General features: G+C 46.4%; 1 protein-coding gene across 1 annotated transcript in view; it reads left to right on the top strand.

Moving 5' to 3' along the window:
- pcnx1 (pecanex 1) overlaps positions 1-16,462 on the top strand; it is a 59,217-nt gene that overhangs the window by 13,300 nt on the left and 29,455 nt on the right. The window contains exons 6-18 of the mRNA XM_088353789.1: positions 825-2,246; positions 3,978-4,107; positions 4,577-4,773; positions 6,696-6,789; positions 8,569-8,626; positions 10,031-10,239; positions 10,304-10,457; positions 11,647-11,679; positions 12,156-12,327; positions 12,398-12,508; positions 13,967-14,058; positions 14,121-14,230; positions 15,261-15,366. Coding sequence (XP_088209915.1) covers positions 825-2,246; positions 3,978-4,107; positions 4,577-4,773; positions 6,696-6,789; positions 8,569-8,626; positions 10,031-10,239; positions 10,304-10,457; positions 11,647-11,679; positions 12,156-12,327; positions 12,398-12,508; positions 13,967-14,058; positions 14,121-14,230; positions 15,261-15,366 — 2,888 coding nt within the window. The remainder of the gene's footprint in view (positions 1-824; positions 2,247-3,977; positions 4,108-4,576; positions 4,774-6,695; positions 6,790-8,568; positions 8,627-10,030; positions 10,240-10,303; positions 10,458-11,646; positions 11,680-12,155; positions 12,328-12,397; positions 12,509-13,966; positions 14,059-14,120; positions 14,231-15,260; positions 15,367-16,462) is intronic.

Raw genomic sequence — 16,462 nt, 5'->3', positions numbered from 1 at the left:
TAAAAATGGCCTGGATCTGGTTTGAAAATATTGGATACGTGCCATTCAGACGGATCGCGTCTGCAGTGTGAACCTCTAGCCCAGGGGTAGGGAAGCTAAGGCTCAGGAGCCATATACGGCTCTTTTCATGAGTACGTATGGCTCCGAAATAAAATGTAACTACTGCACATCTCTCTGTGGCGTTCCAAAGTCAATTGATTTCACCCCGATTTTGGTCCGTATAAAGCCGAAGCAACTTCATGCAGAAGCTCGATAAGAAACCATTTAAAGTGATGAATAAAAACGCTGGCAAAGGACTTTGATTGGGTGAGCAGTACAGGTGGGCGGATCCCTGCACACAGCGCAAGGCACTTCCTTCTCTCTCTCCTGCTCAGTGCAGTGAATACGACCATATGCTTATCGTTTGCAGTCATTTGTGACATTTTTACAAAAGAACTTTGCATGCACATTGTTTTGAAAGCATTATTAAGGACAAATTTCATGGAAAAAAATGGCCTCAACATTCTTAACTGAAGGTAGAAGACAAATTGTAAAAGGCATATTGACATTGATTTGGGACACAGGATTTGGCATTATTATCATTTCATACATATGATGAAATCCTCAAATGACACACAGTGAAATAGAATGAGCTTTTGTCTAGAGAGCGTGTTTGGCAGTTTTTTCAAATTTGTCTGAAAAGATATGATGTGGCTCTCTCCATTTCTTTTTCAAACATTTTTTGCTTTTATGGCTCTTTGGGTCAAAAAGGTTCCTGACCCCTGCTCTAGCCTATAACGCCTTCGCTTATGTCGTGGTGTTTTCTCCCCTTTTGCCGTGAATAGATCTTCTGTCGGACGCCAAGATGTACTGCCTGGTGGCCAACGACTCTTTCGCCTCCCTGCAGCCCTCCACCTCCTTGTGCCCGTCCGAGCTGTCCAGAGAAGCGTCCGAGTTCTGCACCTCCGCCACCTACCACTCCAGCCTGTCGCACGAGGAGGCGGGACCGCATGCGTCCTCGCAGTCCTTCAGGAAGGAGCCCCGTTCCCGAGGCCTCCCCCGGACCTCCAGCTCGGCCGGCTCGGCTTTCCCGGACCCGCTGGACTACGCGCTCTACCCGCCTCCCAGGAGGGGCGGCCTGGATCCCGTCAGCGAACTGGAGGCCGCCAGGCCGCAGCGGGAGGCGCCGGCATCCGCCTCCGGGGCGGAATCGTCCGGGCGCCAAGACCCCGGCGGGGTGTCCCGCTCCGTCTCCAGGGACGCCGGAGAGGGCGGCTCGGGTCTGTACCGGGACGCGGACAGGAAATCCCGACGGGGACGGCGCAGCGCCGAGAGCTTGCGCAGCCTGAGCACGCGCAGCAGCGGCTCCACCGAAAGCTATTGCAGCGGCACCGACCGCGACACCAACAGCACCGTCAGCAGTTTCCGCAGCGAGCGGACCGGCTCCACGCACGTGGAGAGCCTGCTGTCGCTCTCGGGGGACGAGCGCGCCTCCGCCCGCGCCGGCGGGAGTGGCCTCCCCTCCCGGGAGGCCAACAAGAACCCGCACGCCAACGAGCTGACTGCTAACCCGCAGGCGTCCCCCGGTCCCACGGAGGTTGTCTCGGAGGTGCCGCGCGGCGAGACCGTGAAAGCCGGCGCCGCGGACGTCGTCCGACCGGGGAATCTCGTTCAGAGGACTTGTTCTCTGTCCGCGGGCCGCAGCGGGCGCCGACGGACGGGGAAGAAGCGGGCCAGCAGTTTCGACGCCGGCCGCCACCGCGACTACACGGCCGTGCGTGGGCTGGCCAAGCCCTGTAGCGTCGTGTTCCCGTGCGGCGGCGAGGAGGATTCCGGCCTCCCCCCCGCTCGCCACCTCAGCACCGACAGCTCCTCCAGCGCCAACTCGCGTTCCCGCCACTCGCCCGAGGCCCGTCGCCGACTCCCGAAAGTCGACGCGGCCGCCGAGGCCGGAGCCAGGGCGGCGGGCCGGCGCCGCGCCTCCCGACGGACCCCCGGCGCGGCCGGCGCCAAGACTCACGCCCGAGTGTTGAGCTTGGACAGCGGCACGGCCGCCTGCCTTAACGACCCGGCGCGGATGGGGGCTCCCGCCGGGCCCCGGCCCCTCACCACCTCCAAATCGGACCTGGAAGCCAAAGAAGGGGAAGTCCTGGACGCCGCCTGCCTGCTGGGACGCGCCTCCCAATTGGAGTCGGTCACGCGCTCCAGGAACAGTCTACCCGGCCAGACCGTCTTCTCCGACGCTCAGGACACCGCTTGCCTTCGTGGTACGTTCTCGCAATTCTGCGACCTCCTTGTTGCTAAATCACTGCTGTATGGAATTTAAAACTGTTTTACACGCTACCGCCATCTTCTGACTTGTGTCATCGTTGCAGCTCGGCCGGCTCGAACATGATGCACGTGCAAGTACATGCATTTCATAGAGCGCTCAGATAAACCCTCCTTTTTTTCATCTATCTTAGGTTTTGGGTTGGTGTTTGGACTCCCTTTTATAGCAGGGATTTTTTTACCTTTAGCGTTTTCATGCGACACTATCATTTAGGGAACAAGAACCCCCCCATTCCTCCTACCCCAAAAAGCTTTGCTAAAAGGCACAGTGAAAAAAAGCATAAGGCAGGGTTTGTACAGGCGCTTGAAATCCTTTTGTTTTCAAGATTTAAAAAGGGCTTTCTTGTAAATGCTTGAAATTGCTGAATTGTTTCTTAGATTACGTGTTGGGCTAGGGTGAGGAGCTAGGTTCTGGCTTCAAATAAGGATTTTGAACTTATTTTGTGATTCCAAAATAGGATTGAAACGAAGGATTAGGTTGCTTTTTAGGGTAACTGAATTTAGGATTCTGAAATGGGGTTGTCTAGGGTTTACTGCTAGAGTTAGGTGTAAGTTTAAGGTTAAGAACTAAGGTATGGGCTCCACATCCGGGTTCTAAACTGATTGTTGGGTTCCAAAATAGGTTTAGAGCTATGGCTGGACGCAAAGCTAAGGTTTAGGCTGTCAGTTAGGGTTTAAAACTGATTTTAGGGTTTCAAAATAAGGTTGGGCTCGTGTTCAGGTTTGAAACTCATGTTTAGGCTCTCGTTCTTTTGCTGAATTTCCTCTTTAAACCGTACTGGAAAACATGGAAGATTGTCTTCGAAAGTCCTTCAAAAGTGCTTGAATTTGGCCATGAAAAAGGTGTACGAACTTTGATAAGGGCTCTTTGAACTCTGTCGGGAATTGTGACAGAAAATATTTGAGTTCTTTTTAAGGACACCTCAAATGCCGCATGGTTAATTAAATATAAGAGAGATGATTTGTTGTCACAAGTGATGTTGTCACGGATAATTTCCACGAGGACTCTTCCCCTCCACCTCCACTGTTTTATGACATGACAGCACGCGCTTTGTGTTGTGGAGCTTAGACAAACAGCTGCTCTCTTTTTTTGGAAATAGGCTAAACATTCTGAAGACTTTTGGGACAAATATCCTCGGAAACGTGTTGAGGAGCCTCTTTTAACATTTTGGGGATGAACTGGCATCAATTCAGCCACACTGACACGCTTCTCCCAGATTTTTTTCTGAATTTTCTTCGGTATGTTTAGTGTTGAAGAACACAATTTCTTTGTACTTTTTTTTCGACCATTTTATTGAATTGAGCTTTTGATTTGCAAAGCTAAATGAAATGAAATGATCTGCATTTCTAGAGCGCTTTTCAAGTCAAGACTTCCCAAAGCGCTTTACAGTGTGCTTCACATTTCCCAATAGCGGCCGTGCAGCCATGTAAGGCGCTAACCTGCTTATTGGGGGTATTAGGGGTTCAGTGTCTTACCCAAGGACACTTCCACATGTAACACGGATGAGCCGGGATTCGAACTGCGATCTCTTGATCCCGAGACGAGCGCTCTACCTCCTGAGTCACTGCCGAAAAACAAATTCATCTGGTTGTTTTGCGAAAGGAAGATACTATACCTTGACTGAATTCTGTAGCGCATCCAAACATAATGCGTTTTCTCCCATCGACAGCCCCCGGCAGCGAGGAAACGGTGGTTTTCCGCCGTGAGCGAAGCACCTTTCGCCGGCAGGCCGTGCGGAGGCGGCACAATGCGGGCAGCAACCCCACGCCGCCCTCCTCTCTCATTGGATCTCCCCTCAGGTACTAAATTCGCCTCATGATTGATCTTGTCATGTACATTTTTCCAAAGTTTGACTCCACACACAGACACACACGTACTTTTCCTGGTGGTTCTCACCTTTGGGATTAGGAATTTCCTACAGCCCCTCAAATTATATATTCCCTCTTTCCGAATGAATTATTTATGGATGTTTTCTGGCACTATGTTTTTGTTGACCTTAAATAGCAGTTGTGCAGTGAAAAAATTTACTAAATCATCAATTTTAATCATTTAAGTATAATATGATTTTAATTTTTTAGATAGAGGGTTCTTTTAAAAAAGTCGTTGGTGTTGATCTCCAGAAGCAGGATTTGATCAGTTCTTGGTATTAGTGAGAGAAAAACATGATTGTGCATCCCTAGTTCTTATCATAAAAGATTTCCCCCTCCTGGCATTTTCCACTGCTTATGTTCCTCTCCTCCAACTCTTTTTTTTTTTTTTCTCCCCCAGTCTCCAGGAGGCACTGAGTCAGGCCTCCCAACCTCCCCCCGGCCAGGCCAAGTCCACCCAGCCCTCTCGCACGGCCTCCCAGGTGACTGTCCTGAGCGCTAGTGCCTCCCTGCTGGCCAGGAACGGCAGCGCGCACTTGGAGGGCTCTCAGGACAAGGCCTCGACCATCGGAGCCGGCAGCTTGCAAGACGACCTCGGTAGGCCGTGAAGAAGTACAGTATTTTCCCGCACCGTATCCCCTCAAAAGTTGTCTTTTGTGATCATTCAGTCGGACTATATCACTGATCTAGATTGCATAACATTGAATGCGGCGGAAATCGAACCTGGATTGCAGTAGGGAGCGCGCCAAATCCCGAAAAGGCATTAGGTTTTATCTCATCATCACACTTATTTTTAGTTGGGCTACCAAAAATGGGTGATGTTATTATCGGACCGGGGGGTGAGAACAATGCCAGACATCAAACCGGTCCCCGGCACAGAAAAGGTTGGAGACCACTAAAATACAGCATCGTATCGACATCTCGCAAAGTCTTTACAAACTAAAGGATTTTATACATTTGACTATAAAGGATTTGATACGATTGACTCAGTTTAATGCAATGAAGATTTTCACTGAGTGGGCTGTAGTTCAATGTCAGGGCAGGCTGTTCGCATTGCATAATATTTTGTCTAGGGAATTTTGATAACAGGACCCAGACGGCAGGGGATGTTGTTTTGAGAAGCCAGACATCAAGGTGCTGTGTGAGTGAGATCTTGGGCGCAAAACAACTGCTTGGCACGCCCATGGGAGGAGCCGGCACACTATCTTGCGGTTGAGACGTGGGCCAATAAGAGAAAGCTAAAGGACTTCAGAATAGGGCTTCCCACAGACGCTAATGTCACTTCTTCGGCCGTCTCCTGAGTACACTTAGTTCGTCTGTTCAGAAAGTAAATCCGCCCCCGTGTGAAAATGTCGGCTTTCCTGTTCATTTTTCTCTCAAGAAACGAGCGTGCATAAATTTTTGGATGAATGTAGGTTGTGTTGGGTTAATGGAGTCAGATAACTCATTCGAACAATTTGGTAAACGGTACATTTTGATAATTAATTCCCAACAAAACGCACGAGATTCGGAACTGAATGGAGACAAAGCTATTGTGGGAAGTAATTTGGTCATCCTGAGAGATGTAAATAAAAGTATTGCCGCACCTCGTCAAAAAATTTCGTCACCTACAACATTGAGTTTCTAACATATCTGGTGGGATGGATCCCTTAACCACTAGGGTTGTAGGGACACAATTTCCTGTGGTGTGTCTTGGGCTAGTACAGCCTGGTGGCGCCCATCCCTCTCCAGGCCAAAATATGTTTCCACCCGGTCTGGTACTGTGACTAAAAACAGAATAAGATGAGACTTAATGCTTTTTTATGTGTGGTCTTCTTCCCTCGTGGGCGAGTGGATGGGATCGGGCACACGATCTGGGTACAATATTGAACCACCTTCCATGGACAAGTCATCACATCCACTACACAGCATTATATCCAGACAGAAGAGCAGTTTCAGCGACAGACTGCTGTCACTGTCTTGTACCACGGACAGACTGAAGAGATCTTTTCTTCCTCATGCCATGAGGCTCTTTAACTCCACCCGGCGGAGTAAAGGCCCACATTAAACCACACCACCTACATTGCATATTACCGAATTTTATTGCAATATGTATTCCGTGTAGCACTATCTAGATACTCTATAGAACACGCTACAGTGGGTATTAGCACGTCACATTTGGGTATTTGTATCTTGTATTCTTTTTGCTTTATTATTGTATTGTTCTCAGCGCAGGGATGCTGCTGGAAATGTGAATTTCCCTGCAGGGAATAAATAAAGTATCTATCTATCTATCTGGTGGTTAACATTAGCGATCCGTCGATGAATTTTATCGTCTGATTAATAATTGCAAATTATTAAAACGCATGATCAATTATTGTGCAAATATACTCACATCATTCCAATTGTTCCCGCATATAAGGCGCACCATGTTAAGAGGAGCAGTTTCACATTTCTGGCCAATTTGGGGTTTTCGGGTGCGAAATAGGGGTACTCACCGTCTTGATGAAGGCAAAAGCATTTTGACTCCTGTTTTTCAGGTAAACTCACCCCCTCCTTGTACGAGGCTGTCGGCTGCGATATGTCCCTGGTCAACTTTGAGCCTGCCACCAGACGAGCCTCCAATAACATTTGGTGAGCGCGTGCAAACTACCATTCACTGGCAACAAACATCATCCGATTGCTTGACCGATGGTCCACTCAAACTCCAGTTGACCTGCTAAAAAGCCTGGTGTATTGGTTGATTTCTCTGGGATATTTTTATGTTTTCGCCTCCTTTTTCATAATGCCGCTGTTGTATCCATCCATCAGGTCAGGGGAATTAGCAGGCCAATCAAGGACAGTGATGCCATGGTCAGTGCACCAGTTACTGGTGGTTTTGGCACTGTGGGCAGGTGCCAGATCATGCTGGAAAATGAAATCCTCATCTCCATAGAGCTTTTCAGCAGATGGAAGCATGTAGTGCTCTAAAATCTCTTGCTACACAGTTGCATTTACTCTGGACTTGATGAAACACAGTGGACCAACACCAGCAGCTGACATGGCTCCCCAAACCATTGCTGACTGTGGGAACTTCACACTGGATTTCAAGCAACTTGGATTTTGCTCTTCTCCAGCCTTTCTCCAGACTCTGGCGCCTTGACTTCCAAATGAAATGCAAAACTTGCTTTCGTCTGAAAAGAGGACTTTGGACCACTCTGCAACTGTCCAGTGCTTCTTCTCCATAGCCCAAGTCAGACGCTTCTTCCGTTGTCTCGAGTTCAGAAGTGGCTCGACCACGGGAATACGGCTATTGTAGCCCATTTCCCGGACACGTCTGTGAACTGTGGCTTTTGATACCTGGACTCCGGCTTCAGCCCACTGTCTTTGAAGCTCCCTCAAATTCTGGAAGCGGCTCTTCTTCACAATTTTGTTAAGGCTGCGGTCATCTCTCTCGGTTGTGCAGCGTTTCCGGCCACATTTTTCCCTTCCGACAGACTTTTTGTGGATATGCTTTGAAACTGCACTCTGTGAACAGCCTGCTCTTTGAGAAATTTCTTTTTGTGTCTTATCCTCCTGATGGAGGGTATCAATGATGGTCCTCTGGACAGCAGTCAGATCAGCAGTGATTTAGTTTACTGAACCAAGCTGAGTGTTTTTAAGGCTCAGGAAACCCTCGCAAGGTGTTTCGAGTTAATGAGATGATTCAGGTGATTAGTTGAATAGCCTACTTGTATACTTTTTCATGATATTCTAATATTTTGAGATAGGAGTTTTGAGTTTTCTTAAGCTGTAAGCCAAATTCAGCAATATTCAAATAATAAAAGGCTTGAAATAGTTCAGTTGATGTGTAATGAATCCAGAATGTATGACATTTTTGTTTTTTTTAATTGCATTACAGAAAATAAAGAACCTTATCACAATATTCTAATTTTCTGAGACAGTCCAGTAGTAAGTAGTATGCTTTTTATTTACTGGATCCAACCATTTATTCTATGAGCGACCCCGCGCTAACGAGGTTTAGGACCCTAATTTTATCTCCGACTCAGAAAAGAGCCATAGGTTTCCGACCCCCTGATATAGAATGTTAGCCTATGTCTTTGACAAGCAGGACTTTTAAACACACCTGACGCAGCAATGGAGCTAGTTTTTGCAGCAAACCAAAAGGTCCTTTTTTGTTTTTGTCGAGTGACAAGAACGGAATCCCACTTTAGTTTGTGTGAAAAATCAGAAAAGACGTCTATTGGCGTCACGACGTCACTCTTGCTTTGTGCTCTTAATCGAATGGTTTTAAAATGCCACGTAGACGTGGTTATTCCTTTGTCTCATTCAAATGTCTCCATAAATCCAGTATTCTGTTTCCGATCTGATTATTGCTTGCATGTTTGTAGTCTCTGTTAGAATGTTCCTCATGTGCCTCTTTTTATTTTGCAGGGACACTGACTCCCACCTCTCCAGTTCTACCTCAGTTCGCTTCTATCCTCATGACCTGGTGAGCATTTATTTTTTGCACAAGATGAGACGCTTGTGAACAAGTTGTCTTTGGTGTGCTGCCTGTGGATATCCGTCTTGTAAATCGGACATTGAAATAGGAACCATGCGGCAACCCATTTACACCCGTCACTCGTCATCCTCTGTAAAAAGCTAAGATTTCCATTTTCACATTTGGTCTAAATAAAATGATTTATTTGCTTTGTGGTCAAAGTAGGCTTCAATAAGTCAATTTTCGCTGACATCCGAGTGAAAACTGTGTTAGGATATACATATCTGTCGCGCTCCGGGGCTCCATCCCCTTAGAAACTGTTGTATTTTCCCCTGACAAAATACAAAATCATCTTACACCATATTTTTTTTTTCAAACGTGTTTATTGATGTCGTTTAACATGTTATATTGTGCATGTGTTTCGTTGTATCATATATATTGTTCATTAACATTTTGTTGTGAGATACGGAGTTGCTCGACATGAATGAGCTTTATCATCAAAAAAGTTCCAAAATAAAGTCGCTTGGACGTTCACTGTAGAAGGAAAAAAATACATGCAAATAGAATGAAGTAGAATAATACATTTTCTTATTCAAATTATGAATTCATTTTCTGCAGGAAATTATTGTTGGTAATATACTGATAAAATGGATAGCCACTGTCTTTTTTCATTTTCTCCTTTTATACTTCCTTTTTTTCTTAACTTCTTTATACAACATCATCATTCGTAATATAATGCATCAAAGCAAGTGAGTCGTATGAGAGCCGGCTCTCTTGAATGAGTTGAGCCGAAAAAGCCGGTTCTCTAAAAAGAGACGGACTTCCTTTCACTACATAACTACCACATGAAATCCGAGGCGGCAGACGCATGCGCACAGTAGCATCAAACCGCTGGCTTCGTTCGCAACGAAAAAAACCATACCGAGATAGAGGCTACTTGATTGATTTGCCGTTTGGTGATCGTCTGTGTATACCGGATGGTACCCATCATTGACAAATTTGCCTTTTTCTCGTAGGTCGTACACGTCTTAAAATGCATAATACACGTACTTTGTACGGCAAAAACGTACAGCTTGACAGGTACGGATATGGCAAATGATGGTACCCTTGCAAAGCAGCACTTTTGGGCTTTTAGCCATAGGCTAGCTGTTAGCAAAAGTAAAAAAGTAGCATCTAGTCAAGTCAAGTCGCATTTATTTGTGACGACCTTAATCACAAAAATGTCTCAAATGACTGCACAGGATTACAATGACACCATTGCCTGATCTTAAACCAACATGCAGGCAAGGAAAAACCCCGGCGTGAGGAAAAATGAAACCTTGAGGGTTGAATAGATTCAACATCTGGAGTGTCAATTCTTTTCAAAATGGTGGTCAAGATGGCAGACCTCGTTTGTCTCTGCTCCTGTCCCAGATTCGCCTGAACCGCCTCCTCACCATGGACCCGGAGCTGCTGGAGCAGCAGGACGCCGACCTGAGCCCGGACCTCCACGCCGTGTCGCTGGGACCCGAAGACCCGGCGGCCGCCGGCAAGGCCAAGCAGTACTACCGGCTGTGGCTCATGCCTTACCTGTGGGTCGGGCTCCGTTTCGACCGCCTCACGCTGCTGGCCCTCTTCGACCGGTACGCTACCGCCGCCCGTCCTCTTCCCGTCCGATCGCGGCATATTTTTCCTCCCTTCGACCAGGAACCGGCAGGTCGTGGAGAACGTGCTGGCAGTGGCGCTGGCGGTCCTGGTCGCCTTCCTGGGCTCGCTGCTTCTGGTGCACGGCTTCTTCGCCGACATTTGGGTCTTTCAGTTCTGCCTGGTCATCGCCAGTTGCCAGTACTCTTTGCTCAAGGTAAGGAAGGTTGCACTTTCAAGGAGTGGCAGTCATCCCCCTGTATCTCTGTTCCGAAATTTTGCAGCAGACAATGCACAGCAAATGCTATCACGGGAGCAGGTTGTGTGGATGTGTGTCGGGTGGGTGTGTCTGTGTGCTCGACTGTGATAGGCTGGTGGTGTAACAGCAGGTTGGGTGCACAATTCAATGTGTCCACCGACAAAAAACAAATTGAGAAGCACCGTGACTGATAGCGTTTTGGTGACTTGTTACATGTAAATAAATTCATCAGATAAATTGGACTCTGAGAAAAGTAAAATGAGCGCGGAAGAAATGCCGATCACCACCGGGTGTGTAGAAGCAGGACGTATATTGGCCCCGCCCCAAAACATATACACAAGAGAGCAGAGAGAGTCGATATGAGAGGGGAACACGTTTATTTTGGTCGTGTTCCGAAGTTGTCCGGGCAGAAAGTCGCATTTACACTATGTGCTTCAAAATCTCCGACACTTCAAACATTGACTTGAACATACCATCAAACCATGCACTAGCCGCCCCCCCCCCCCTTTTTTTTTTTTTTTACTGGAATTATATATTGCAAAATGTTGGTCCCCTCTCATTTCGACTCTCTCTGCTCTCTTGTGTACATGTTTTGGGGCGGGGCCGATATACTTCCTTCTCCAACATATTCTTCTCTGATTATCGTTGTGATTGGTGGGAACTAAGGCAGCGGGGGAGGAAGCAAAAGCGACGCCGCAAGGTCTGGCTTACTTCTGCAGCAACTCTCACAAGCCGCCCCTGCTGAGCCAAATCCATTAGCCATGAAACGGATGACTGGGAGCTACAACCCGTGGGAAACTGCTACCCTTGTGCCTGTTATATTTCAATCATCACAGAGACCTGGCTCAAACTGAGGATCCACAATGCTCGCTGGATTGCCTTCCAACACTGAAAGAAGATGGCCTCCAATTTCATTGTACTATTTTATGATCACAATAAAGAGCATTCGTTCGTTCATTCAACTGCAATTTTGTATTTTTATTTGTAGATTTATAGTTTTTTTTTTTTTTAACAGTCGTATTAAATGTTACTGGTATTTAATAAAAACGTAAATGTTTCTACATCACAGGGTTTAAATATAACGAGGGATTACTTTATTCTACTTTTTCTGTTGACTCATTTTATTCTGTTTTTTTTTTTTTTGCAGAGTGTTCAACCTGACTCTTCCTCCCCTCGTCATGTAAGTTACTTTGTATCTTGATTGGTTGTTGTTTTTATCGTAATTTTTGAAACGATAAATGTAATCATTGAGATGCCACGGCGTGTCGGAAAGGTTACGCACAGTCCGATTTTAAAAGGATTGTGGAATTGTTGAACACTTGCATTGCGGCGTCTGTTGACCCCACATCTCACGATGTCACTCACACCAGGCCCTGCCTCTTAATAGCAGATTTCTAACACATGTCAAGTCAAGTCATGTTTATTTGTGACACCTTTAATCACAAAGAGTCTCAAATTGCTGCACAGACCACAGATGATTGCAAACCACAGACTATTATGACGCCGTCCCCTGATCTAAAACCGACATGAGGGCAAGGAAAAAACTCAAAACCCTCAACATGAGAAGATTAAGAAACCTTGAGAAGGGACCGCACATGAGGCCGTGAAAATGTGTGCGAATCCCGCATTACAGAATATTCCTATTTGATCTCTCAGGGCCACAACCGCATCATCGCCTACAGCCGCCCGGTCTACTTCTGCCTGTGTTGCGGCCTCATCTGGCTCCTGCACCACGGCAGCCTGCGGAGCGGCTCCGCCCGTTTCACGCTCTACGGCGTGGCCCTCACCGGCTCTCTCGTACTCGCCTCCGCCAGGGACGCCGTCATCGGTGGGTTTCGAACCCGCGCCCCCAAAAGACGGCCGCCGTCCTCTTGACCGCGTCTCTCCTCCGTTCGCAGTCTTCACGCTGTGCTTCCCCGTCGTCTTCTTCGTGGGGCTGCTGCCGCAAGTCAACACTTTCGTCATGTATCTCTTCGAGCAGTTGGACATCCACGTCTTCGGGGGCAACGGTGAGTCGCCGATCCCGAGGCCTGTTAATAGAATCGAAACATATTTGAGAGCACATTGAAAATGACACCGTTTAACTCAAAGTGCTGGAAAAATAAATGCTATAAACAAACTACCGTATTTTCCGCACTATAAGGCGCACCGGGTTATAGGGCGCACCCCCAAAAAATAGCTTTTGGTCCTATTTTTGACATACATAAGACGCACCGGATTATAAGGCGCTACAATGGGGACGTGGACAAAACAGTAAGATAGTTGAGTCAAACTTAATACCCCCTTAACATTCCCAAAGCTTGCAAATACGTGTCGAGAACATTTGCATCATATTTTTAGCACAAAGCAGTCATCATGAGCTTTGCCAGCCCAACACTTTGGCACGGTGCTTACAGCATTGATGGCAATGAGTTAGCATAGCATCGGCCAGCCCCAGCTAATAATAATAACTCATCGGCGACGGCGTTTACAGCTAGCATGAACTAGCACTGTGCTTACAGCACGAGTTGTGCTGATGAAACCAGTCCCAACTAAGTAAGCTAGTATTTGACAGACTAACCAAAACTGACCTTTTAAGCATTGTCACTTCCAAGGTTTTAATTTGAGCTGAGAAAATACAAAATTTCATACTGATTTTTGATCCAAAAATGAAGTGTTTGGGTTATACGCGAGTGGGCCTTATACACGGATAGATAAAAAAAAAATTCTATAACAAAAATAAATTATTGTCATAAAAATAAATTATCTACAAAAAAAAAAAAAAACAAATCTGCTTTATCCCCACGATAAACACGATAGAACAAACATTCTGTCGGGGGCCAGACTAGTATATTAAAGAGAAAGAAAAAGAGAGATAAAGAAATAAGAGAAAGAGGGAGGGAAAAGGCGAGAGGGCGGGACAAAGAAAGAAAAAGAGAGAGAGGGAGAGAGCGTGAGAAACAAAAGATAAAAAGTCATGAGAGAGGGGGAAAAGAAAGGGAGAGGAAGAAAGAAATCCAAAGAGAAATAGAAAGACAGAAGGAGTGAAAAGAGAAAAGAAAGTTCAAAGGGTAGGAAGGGAGAAAGAGAAAAGAGAGAAAAAGGAAAAGAAGTTAGAGCAAAATAAGTTAAAAAGACACAGAGAGAGAAAGAGACAAAGAGCAACAAAGTAAGAGAGACAGAGAGTGGGAGAAAAGGGGTGGGAGAGAGAGAGGGATAGATATACTAGTACAGTGTCTTTGTTGGAGGCACCTGGCTTTGGCAACATCAAGTTGAAATATTTCAACCTGCAGCTCGTTTTTCTCTTGCGCTTCTCTGAGTGTTGTCTGGCGGGCCGGATCGAATCCCTTAGCGGGCCTGGTTTGGCCCGTGGGCCGCCTGTTTGACACCTGTGCCCTAATAAAAGCCCCAATATTTATTCTTGGGGTGGGCGGGGCTTTCTCTGTAAACGCCTAAAATTTGTGGTGCTCCCCGTCTTGCGCCCGCAGCCTCCACCAGCCTGCTGTCGTCCCTCTACAGCGTTTTCCGCAGCGCGCTGACCGTGGCTTTACTTTACGGCTTCTGCTACGGCGCCCTCAAGGTGAGCGGCTTCCGTTTTCAAACGAGGCTTCAGGTCGGTCACGTCTTCATCTTCTGTTGCAGGAGAACTGGGAGCCTCAGCACATCCCCGTGCTCTTCTCTGTCTTTTGTGGCCTGCTGGTGGCCCTTTCCTACCACCTCAGCCGGCAGAGCAGCGACCCGTCTGTACTCATGTGAGTGTGCCCGCGCTGCCAAAAGAATACCATTTTGGCACTCTCAATAATGGGGAATACTCGGGGTTCGTACGGGTGCTTGAAATCCTTGAAGGATGGCTTACCGATTATAGACATTATTGGCGATGGGCGGCACGGCAGCCGAGTGGCGAGCGCGTCCGCAGCACAGTTCTGACGTCACGGGTTCAAATCCAGCGACCAGCCTTCCTTTGTGGAGTTTGCATGTTCTCCCTGTGTTCTCCCAGGCATGTCGGGTGAATCGGCCGGTCCAAATTGTCCTTTAGATGTAAATGAGCGAGTGTTGGGTCTAAAACGGCCACTGAAGTGTGGGGTAGCTAAAACATTGGCCAACCGTAGAAGAAAATGCACCAGGCAAAGATATAAGTTTTTTAGCCAGTTGCAACCGGGAAGATGAGATCTTTCCATACTCTCTCGATCTAAATCTCAGTCACCCCCCGCATGCTTCTGTGTTTTATTGAGATCACAAGACATGGAAAAGTACTGGTATGTTGAGACAAAGACAAAAGACCACCCCCAGACCCCCTTCAAACAAAGACAGGAAGACTAGGAGACAACCAAAAGGAATACACACCTTGAGTAAATACGTTTAAGCCTACTTTACAGCGTGTGAGTTGTCTGTCTCGATGTGCCTTGCGACCGACTGGCAACTGATTCAGGGTGTCCCACCGCCCAAAGATAGCTGGGATGGGCTCCCGCGACCCTACTGAGCAAGTTGAAAATATCGACCTTGGCGAAATGATTCCTGGTCAACCTATGAAAAAAACTGCCAGTCATTTGAGTTGCATTCAGCTCAACGAATGCAGCAAAAATGAGAGAACGGGTGTCGGAGGCCGGCAGGCTTTTCTTTGTCCACCAATGGATAAAAGACATTATAAGGCCAATTCTTCCCTTCTCGTTTTTTAACGCGCTGCCGGTCCCCGATAACACGCAAATGTCTCGTCCGGTAGCTCAATGATGCAAAGATTGATAAAAGCAGCAAAAAAGTGTCATGTTGTCTGTTTTTTTGTAGCTCGTTGATCCAGTCCAAGATTCTGCCTAACCTGAAACATAGTGACCCCGAGGACCCCTTGGCAGAAGTGGAGGACCCTCTGCCTGAGAAGCTCAGGGCCTCTGTGGTGAGTCCAGGATGCCACCAATCACCTTTTTGTTTTGAAACATTCATGCAAATAAATAAATCGGAGCTGCGGGGATTGTTTCTGTATGCACGGGGTCTTCATGCACATGTTCTTGCCTTGGTTTATTGAAATGACATAATCAGCGTTACTTGAAATAATTATCGGTATTCTATTTTTCCCTTCATTTTGTTGGAGTGGACTTCAAATGTTTTGAGATTGTTGCTATCCACTTTTAATGTGTGTGGTTTTAAAAGGCTGGTCTTCGCAGATGATCAAATTCATTTCTTTTTATCTTTTTTCTATTCATATTTATTTTTTAGCCACTTTTGTTTATCTGTGTATTTAACGTGGGGAAATAGGGGATTGTTCTTATTTGTATATTGAATATTTTAGACAGCAAATTGAGTTTTGTTGTGGACAAATGAGAGAGAATGGAGGAAACAAAGTGGTCCTGAAACATCTAAATGAAAGCAAAAAACAACGAGGGACACAATTCTTTGGTGTATCTGAGGATGACTCAGCCTGTGAAGAACCTTAAATAAATGTTTTTGTATTCGTAGTTTGACACTTATGACACTTCATTCGAGCCGAGAACAGGGTTCGCAGAGGTGCTTGAAATCCTTGACAAAGCTTGGACTTAATGTTGTTTTCAAGAATCCAAAAGTGCTTGAATTTTGGGTGAAGTGCTTGTAAATACTTGAAATGCTTGTTACGTTTCTCAACAAGTCTGCTTTTGTTTTGGCTTTGCCATTTCATCTCTTCTTCCCTCGTGATGAACAGCAGCTGGTATTAGTTTGTACGGCATGATCCTATGTCTTTTCATCACAGCCAAGAGGACAGGCCACTATGAAATGTCTATGTGTGAACGGATTGTGTATCTATTCTGGACATTTATGATGGGCCATGAAAAAAATGAAGCTAGCATTTCCCTGTGGTAAATCTTAATTGGAAGAACTGAAAATGTAACCTTTATGGGGAGAGATTTCTCAAAAACAACGATATTCACAATTGACTCAAGACCTAAAAATCATGCCTTGATGATTAATCCATATGCAAGATTAAAATGATATGTAAATCCCATTTTATTTGCGGCTCT

This window comes from Urocampus carinirostris, chromosome 15 (genome assembly GCF_059441175.1).
Source record: "Urocampus carinirostris isolate Australia breed hairy pipefish chromosome 15, RoL_Ucar_1.0, whole genome shotgun sequence".
Lineage (NCBI taxonomy): Eukaryota > Metazoa > Chordata > Actinopteri > Syngnathiformes > Syngnathidae > Urocampus > Urocampus carinirostris.
This window is presented reverse-complemented; position numbering and strand designations above follow the sequence as displayed.